Genomic DNA, 9,115 nt, shown 5'->3' on the forward strand with positions numbered 1-9,115 from the left:
TGTACCGGTTTGTGGTGAGGATGTTGAGGTCGTGGAGAGATTCACTTACCTTGGCAGTGATATTCATGTCTCTGCTAACTGTGAGTCAGAGGTCAAAAGACGTCTGGGTCGGGCCTGGGGAGTCATGGATTCACTGGATAATGGGGTGTGGCATTGCCATACCTGTGTGGGAGGACGAAAGTCTGAGTCTTCAGGTCCTTGGTGCTTCCAGTCCTGCTCTATGGATGCGAGACTTGGACTCTGACGAGAGATCTGAGACGGAGACTTATTCCTTTGATACCAGGTCTCTTCGGAGAATCCTTGGCTCTCGCTGGTCAGACTTTGTGTCCAACGAGCAGTTGCTGAGAGAGACTCGAATGAGATTTGTTACCTGCATCGTCCGTGAGCGTCAGCTGCGGCGGTATGGACATGTGGCTCATTTTCCTGACGCTGATCCTGCTCACCAGATTCTCTCAGCGGGGGAGTCTCGTGAGTGGAGGAGGCCAATGGGCCAACCACGTGCCTAGTGGTTGCAGCAGGTTGATCCGCATCTCACGGAGATGGGGATGGGCCAGGCATCTGCCTGGGGGATGGCCTGACGGAGGCCCCTGGAGTACCGGCGGAAAGTGGACGCAGCGACGCACTGCTCTGGCGCATGCTCAAATACCTGACCTGCGATTGGTCAAAATTGGCGATATTCAAACTCACCGATATATTGAAGCGTTTACTGCACTGTGAAACCCTGACATTCGCGGATTTGACATTCGCAGTTTATAAAATGTGACCTGTTTCTACATTCGTGTTTCGCATTTCATTTTTATTTTTCCCTTTCCCTTTCCAGAGAGGGACAACAAGGCCCCTATTCCAGTCAGTTGGGATGATGCCTGTGTTTCAAGCAGAGCACAGAACTGCATGTAACGACACGAGTACAGCATTTCCACCAGCCTTGAGAAGTTCAGCATGGATGCCACAGATCCCTGGAGCTTTACCCCATTTCATTTCGCATTTTTATTTTTCATTTTTATTGCACTTCAGAACTGGCCTCTTTCATCCACCGCCGTTGATATTATATTAATTCAGCCTGGGGATTCTTCCACAGAAGCCTGCTCTCTCTTATGAACAGATTAATTCCATGTTGTCTTCAATTGGGGTACTCTGGTGGTGAGGCAGTTGTTTTGAAACAACTTGCATTCTCTTCCTGGAAGGCAAATCCGACTGACCGCAACCTTAGATCATTCCACAACACCCGCAACAAGTGTGTGTCTACTCTCAAGAGAGTCAGAAAACAACATCTGTCCAATCTCAATAATGAACTTTCAAACTTGTCAACCTGCTCTAAAATATGGTGGCACCTTGTCAAGTCTGACCCTGGTGTATGCTCCCCTTTCTTCCCTTCCCTCACTTCAAATGGCACCACATTCGACTCCGCTCGTGAGAAGGCCGAATGCTTCAATTCTGTTTTGCTTCAAAATCTTGTGTCCCTTAGCCCTCCCTCTCTGTGCCCATCCTTCCCAGTCATACCCAATTGCTCCTCAATCCTGTCCTTTGTACCTGAGAAGGTAGAAGAGTTTCTGGCAACCCTCGACATTTACTCCGCAACTGGACCAGATGGCATCAGCTCACGTGTCCTAAAAACCTGCTCTGCTGCTGTTGCACTTCCTCTCTCTGCACTTTTCACCCTGTCATTTACCATAGGTCATCTTCCATCTGTTTGGAAATCAACCAACATCACAGCATTACATAAAAAGGTGCAAAATGGATCCCCTTCACTACAGACCAATCAGCATATTTCCAATCATCAGCAAGGTCATTGAATCCATCATCGCAATTGACATAAAATAATTCCTTTTCACAAACAGCCTTGTCTCAGATCAATTTCGATTCAGACCAGGTCACTCTACCTCGGACATGCTACTTCTACTCTCGCAAGGCGAACTCTACTCTTGGATTACTGATTACTGACTTCCTCCACTTTCGCAGCCAATGTGTGGCTTTCAACGGAACCCTTTCTTCTCCTCTCTCTCTGTCAAGGCTGGAGTACCCAAGGCAGTGTTCTAGGCCCCGTCCTATTCCTAATCTTCATCAATGATCTCTCTGAATCTCTGGAAAATCCTATTTATCTCTTTGCTGATGACTTTACTCTCTGCCATGACATCCCTCATCCTTCTGGCAAACAGGCAGCAGCCTCTTCCCTCTCCTCAGATCTTGACAAAAATCGCAAACCAGTCAAACACTTGGAACATGTCTTTCAATCCTGAGAAATCTATCTCTATCTCTATCTCTATCTCTATCTCTATCTCTATCTCTATATCTATCTCTCTCCTTTACTGTAAATCCACCTATCTACTTTCTCACCAACCCTCTCAAAGAGGTTCAGTCACTAAAACGATTGTGTCTTGCTCTCAGCCATGACCGCTCTTTGCAAGCCACATTTCAAAGTTGGCCTCCAAAGCCAGACGGCGTCTTACAGTATTGTAAAATTGTCGGGGTTGTCGGTTGGCGGGGTCTTACAGTATTGTAAAATATTTTTGATCCAAACATCAAACTTTTTTTTGTGTTGACATCAGTAATTTTCTTTCATTCAATGCAAGACAGTACTCATAAATTTCGCTAAGATTCTCCAACAACCTGCATGATGATCAGTGGAAAAAGGGGTCCTGAACCTTTTCGGACAGATTATGTCACATAAAGAAACTGGAGTGGGCACAAACAAATGCAAACACCCCCACCTACAACAATATGGATTTATTGTTTTCGATAGCAGACCAAACTTGTCTTGGACATGGAAGCTAAAGTAGAATTTGCACCAAGCTGCAGTGATTTGTATGAATGAGTTATTTCAACTACAGTATTTTCCGGTGGATAAACCATGGCCAACCGCATCCCCGTTTTTCACCCTCAAAAAAAAAAAAAAAAAAATGTATATAATTTCCAGTGTATTTGTGCACCCATGTTTTTCACCTTCAAAATAAATGAGTATTGTCACGGCCGTGGCCATTAGGTTAATTCCCCCAACCCAATTGCGGTGGACGGACGGTTGACATCTACCAGGCTGGATCGCCGAGCAGTTTTCCTTAGGAGCCGAACATGTGATCCTCAGAGATTATGGCACGCGCATGGGAGGGGAAGGGCGGCACTGCATGCACGTGACGGAACAGAAGGATGCACAGCACAAGGGATTTATACTCGAACCCACGACAGATACATGGACACCAGCAACTGAAACACGGGGATTTGATGAAAATAGATGAAATATTGACAAGGGTAATAATTCAAAATGTAATAATAAAACGTGAGGTCAATTAAAGCCGAAAGTCGAGGGGCCTCCACTCACAGACTTTAATACAGACAAGGGGCAAACAAAATAAAAGAAAATCCTCCCTTTATTCTGGCACCTAGCTTTGTCCAGAGATGGTCTTTATTGAACTTTGCGATCCAGCTGCTTTGTCCGACGTGGGAAGATGCGTACAAAATGGCGCCGAGCCGCTCTTTGGGCGGGAAACGTACATGAGGTAATTCGTGAGGCGGTATTCAACACCAGGGCTCACCAACCGCCGTGCGGCTTCTTCTCATGAACGTATATGCCAAATGTTCCTCTCTTGCAACAGGTTCACTCACAACGATCGTCCACCTTCCTCGACCACATGACGAGACTATCTCTGAGGCCCCGTGATAAGGCCACCAGGCACGATCTGCTTCCCTCCTCAGAAACGTACACACTTCAGGGCTCAGCCGAACAATCAATGACTCGCGTCTTACCCAGCACGCGGGCAAATTTACAGCATGACACGAGAATCGCACAGCCATTTCATCGTGCCGAGAGGAGAGCAAAGCAAGATCCTCTGTCCCAACCACGTTTCTCTCACAACAGGGTCCTCTCACGACTCTTGTCTTTCCTTCGATCATACCACCCACTCCCCTCACGTCACACTCACCAATCATACGCCTCGGGGGCGTGACTTGCTGGCATGAAGCCAGGAAGGCGGGGCTCGCCAATCATAATCCTCGGGGGTGTGACTAGTTGCAGCAACAATGCAACAAGCAAACCAAATTAATAATAATCATAAAAACTTGGGTTAGCCTGTTAGTATTCCCATCTGAACCCCTGGCTCATTATACAGGGAACTCAGGTTCAAATCTCTTATAAATATTTGTTTGTCTTTGGTCTCCAATTGCCCCTCAACTCTTTCTAAAAATAGTATAATGCCTTCCAACATATCCCTCCTTCATCTTATAAATACACACAAACTCTTCCATGAGCCTCTCAAAATAATAACACCATTCGTTTCTTGCCATAAAGGCACATAGAGCTGTCGAGGCAGTTTCATTGGCAAGGAGTACAGTCCTCGACGGGTCGCCACTCCGACGCAGGTTACCCTGAATCGTTATTACCCAGTATGCTGGTACTCATTTTGGCAACCTCTGAAGGATGAAAGACTGAGCCAACCCCACCTGGTGTTAATTCAACGAGAGACGGGCTCGAGCTCAGAATCCTAAGGTTCCAAGCCAGCCACCTTTACCGCTAAGCCAACACCAGGCTATATCAGTCTCTCATAGAAACCAATAATTGAGTCTAATTGAAGTTAGCATATGCTGTGTGTATTCATGTGTCAATATGTAATGTTTCTGTCTTTTTTTAATCATTGATTTAATAAATTAGTCTTCATGGGAAAAGTCAATCTAGCTTCCTTTATTTTTATATTTGGCATTTTAAAGGAATGCAAGCAAGTACTTCATGTGCAAAATCTGTAGCTAAAGCCTTTATGCTATAGTTATAGAATGTTAAGGCTGTTTGTCCATTGTAACTTGGCCTTTAAACATGTCTTTTTTTAAAACCCAGCTTGTTTTGCACAGTTCTGCTGGGATTCTATGGTGAACCTAATTGCATGTTAATGAGACTTTGTCTGGCTTCAGGTGCGTGAGCGTGTCTCAGTTCTGGAGGACCCAAACGAGACAGAAATTATGCTTCGAGATGATGTAGGAGAGCGTGATGGTCGGTCATGGGAGCGCAAGCGACGTCTGCAGCAATCTGGTTCCGAGAGTATATCTGCTGAACATAATACTGAGGGTGCTGCAGTGGACTCATTAGATGTAGGGGATGCATCTGTGAATCATTGCCCTGCTGCAACCAGTTCTTGGCACACTGGTGAGACTTCATTTGTTCAGCAGATCATCTTCATAATTATTTTGTCAGTGATCCAAGTTAGCTTTTAAGGTTAAGAACTCAAATTCAATGAACGTGTTAAATTGCTTTTTTCTTCCCCACCCCTCCCATTGCCCACATCACAATTCAAAATGGTGGAGGGCTTTTTCACTGTGATCTTTCCTGCTTTTCTTCTTTAATGGCCTATCCATTTCCCTTTTGTCTTGTCCTGACACCTACATGACAGAGGCAGTGGCCGACCATGAACACTATGTGTACATATTGAAACGCACATCTAACTCGCTGCTTGCGGACTCTCTTTCGGGCCTGCAACCAAAACTCTCCAGCAGCCCACCACGGGCGATTCCCATCCGTTCCCCACACCCTCTCGCACAAAAGAAGGGTACTGCTCTCCCTTCATTTTCACTTACCTCTTTCCAGAGTCAATGTTGGATTGTTTGTTTTTCTTTTTGTTGAGATGGTCATTGTGCATTTACATTCATGCAATGTCCTTGATGCCTGTTGACATTTGAATGCATTTCATTGCTTCCAGATGTTAACCAGGCTTTGAGGCTATTTAATGAATCTAAATTTGCAATGTATTGCACCTGAGGGTCATCCAAAAGGATCTGTCACCCATACCTGTATAATATATATATATATATATATATATATATATATATATATATATATATATATATATATATATATGTATTATACAATTTACAAAATGTATTTGTGTAATGTTACTTACATCATCTTTATTTTCTTCAATGAACTTCATCCATTGTGAGTTGACTTTTTGATCCCAGCACAGTGTTCTACCATGGTGTTAAACTCATCACGAGCAGATGCAAAACATCACCTCCTAAAGTAATTTTTCATTTCAGAGAATAATTGGATGTTTAGCTGACTCAAATCGTGAATATGGTGGGGGTGGCAAAACGTTCCATTCCCAGGATTCAGGCAAGTTGCAGACATTTACATTTGAATGAGCAGAGGTACCCGCACCTTGTGTGGAAGGAATTTAGAGTACAGATATTTGAAGATGATTTGTAACACTGCCCAGCACCGAGTGGTGCAACACGATACACATTTATATAGAGAGAATTGGGGTCTTCCCCCACCCTCAACCCCCTACCCTGTAGGTTTGAAAATGTTTCTTGCATCTCCATTTGCAAAGAGAATTCCAACGGTATGCAATATAATGGGGTTACTACCGGTGGGGCTGATTCTATCGATGGACAAACAAATTACAACTCTTGTTGTGTATCTTCTTCTTCTTCTTCTTTCGGCTGCTCCCGTTGGGGTCGCCACAGCGGATCATCCGTATGATCCGCATAGTGATTTGGCTTCGTTTTTACGCCGGATGCCCTTCCTGACGCAACCCTGGTCGCCTCTTACGACTCAGGGATATGGTATACCTATTCTAACTGGGGCATACCGGGCCCAGTACACTGGTACTCACTTCGCCGACCTCGGAAGGATGACAGGCTGAGTCAACCTCCTGGTGTGTATTAATTCAAGCGGCCAACGGGGCTTGAACTCAGGACCGATTGGATCCCAAGCCGTGACCGCAACCACTGCGCCAACACCAGGCTTACAACTCTATATATATATATATATATATATATATATATATATATATATATATATATATATATATATATATATATATATATATATATATATATATATATATATATATATATGTATATATATATATATATATGTATATATATATATATATGTATATATATATATATATATATATATCACGGGTTAAGAGACATAATGTGGTAACTGCATTTCTGGTGAAACCGAATAAAATGGCTCTCATGTCTTTCAACACCATATTTATCTTTCATTAGCGATTTGCAGGAAATGGGAAATTTTCAGTTACAACATTATGTCTCTCAACCCACGAAATATGGTGTTGAAAGACATGAGCCATTTTATTCAACCCCGCCAAAAATGCAGTTACAATATTATGTCTCTCAACCCGTGATATATATATATATATATATATATATATATATATATATATATATATATATATATATATATATATATATATATATATATATATATATATATATATATGAGCCTGGTGTTGGCGCAGTGGTTAGGGCAGCGGCTTGGGATCCAAGAGGTCCTGAGTTCAAGCCCCGTTGGGACACTGAATTAATACACCAGGGGGTTGACTCAGCCTGTCATCCTTCCGAGGTCGGCGAAATGAGTACCAGTATACTGGGCCGGTGTATACCCCGGTTAAAATAGGTGTACCATATCCCTGTGTCGTAAGAGGCGACCAGGGTTGCGTCAGGAAGGGCATCCGGCGTAAAACATGTGCCAAATCACGATGCGGATCATACGGATGATCCGCTGTGGCGACCCCGAACGGGAGCAGCCGAAAGAGGAAGAAGAAGATATATATATATATATATATATATATATATATATATATATATATATATATATATATATATATATATATATATATATATATATATATATATATTGTTACGGCTGTGGAAATTCGCATTACACCATAAAGGGCCCTCAGGTGAGACATCTTCATAGGTACACGTGTAGTTAGCCCAAACCCGTTGTTTCGAGGGAATTTCTGTGATTTATCCGGGCTGCGACGCTTTGAGTTAGCCATTTTTTCTTTTCTGTCGTTATTTTGAATCAACCACGTCTCAACCGCCATCACACAACAACCACCTTAACCACCACGCCAGCCATCGTCACCAAATACAACCACGCTCCAACCCGCAGACAACAACCACAACGCCAACCCTCACCACAGAAGACCCTCCACCACCTTCGCCTTTACCTTCACGAATTCATCCCACATCATCGCTTCTACAGCCATTCCCGCACCACCCGTGAACACTGAACGTCGGGCTGTCTCGGGCCCGTTTGGTGATTGGTGCCGAACGCACCGAGCCGCGAGCGTGAATGACGGCCTTTCCGAGGGGAAAATTCGGATCAGAAACGCTTCACGCCCACTTCTCCTCCATCCAATTGGCGAGCGAGGGGTGGCTTGACCCCGCCTCCAAGCGTGTGTATGTGAAGTCCGTATATGCAAATTTTAGGATCAGGAGAGGTTCACGCCCATTTCTGCCCGACCAATGGCTGACCGGGGGGGGGGGCGGCGTGGCCCCACCTCCAATCGCGTTCTGATCCTAAAATTTGCATTTTGGCTGCTCCTGCCGCCTATAAGAAGGCGAGCGCAAGGCGAAAAGAAGGAGAGTTGGGTTTTGGAGTTGCTTGGAGAGTGTGGTCGAGAGGTTGCTCTTGGGGACAAGGAGCGGTGCGTTGGCAGAGTTGAGTGCGCGCGGTGGAACTGCAAGCAAGGGAGCTCAGGTCCAAGGCAAGAAGGACGGCGGTCGGCGACGAGGTTTCGGTGTGGGGGATCGCTCGTCTCGTCGTGGGACCCAAGCCAGCCAGCCACTCCCTCCCCCTTTCCCCCACGCTGAGATAGTGCAAAAGGGGGCCCCGTTCCCACCCCACCCCAAACGTCATGCCAACGAAACCCGCCAAGGGGCACGGAGTCGGGGCACAGTGGCGTGGCCACATTTGTGGCTTGCCCGCCAACGCGTCACGAGGACGCGGGTAAGACCTCCCCGGTCTCGCGGACCTGACCGCTCCTCCAGGTCACGCACACATTTGGCCTACGGGCCTGTCTGCCTCCTTGTCTGTGAGGGTGGCTTCTTTCCTTTGCTTTTGTGTAAATGTGTGTTGGCGCCGTCTGTGAAGTAAAACTGTATAAGTGTTGCCGTGTGTACGCGTAGTCGGTTTTAACTGCTTTTCTTCTTGCATTTGCTTCTTGTGTATGGCTGTATATACGTGCTTTCCGTGTGTCGCGTAATAAAGTGCTTGCATGTGAACTCTGCCCGTTTCGCTTCGTCTTTTCTTTATTGACCCTCCATCTTGCTTCACGTAAGGGGTTCGTAGTGGATGCAATATCCGGGTAATTAATTGGAA

The 9,115-nt window shown here is 45.2% G+C and overlaps 1 protein-coding gene across 3 annotated transcripts in view; it reads left to right on the forward strand.

Moving 5' to 3' along the window:
* USP33 (ubiquitin specific peptidase 33) overlaps positions 1 to 9,115 on the forward strand; it is a 185,595-nt gene that overhangs the window by 79,815 nt on the left and 96,665 nt on the right. For 2 of the 3 annotated variants that reach the window (XM_085882453.1, XM_085882452.1), the window contains exons 11-12: positions 4,894 to 5,125; positions 5,370 to 5,525. In XM_085882453.1, the coding sequence (XP_085738579.1) occupies positions 4,894 to 5,125; positions 5,370 to 5,525 (388 nt within the window). The remainder of the gene's footprint in view (positions 1 to 4,893; positions 5,126 to 5,369; positions 5,526 to 9,115) is intronic. The other variant, XM_085882454.1, reaches the window with a different exon arrangement.

The sequence above is a fragment of the Eptatretus burgeri genome, chromosome 5, assembly GCF_056783735.1.
Source record: "Eptatretus burgeri isolate ZD-2024b chromosome 5, Ebu_testis_v1, whole genome shotgun sequence".
Classification (NCBI taxonomy): Eukaryota; Metazoa; Chordata; class Myxini; order Myxiniformes; family Myxinidae; genus Eptatretus; species Eptatretus burgeri.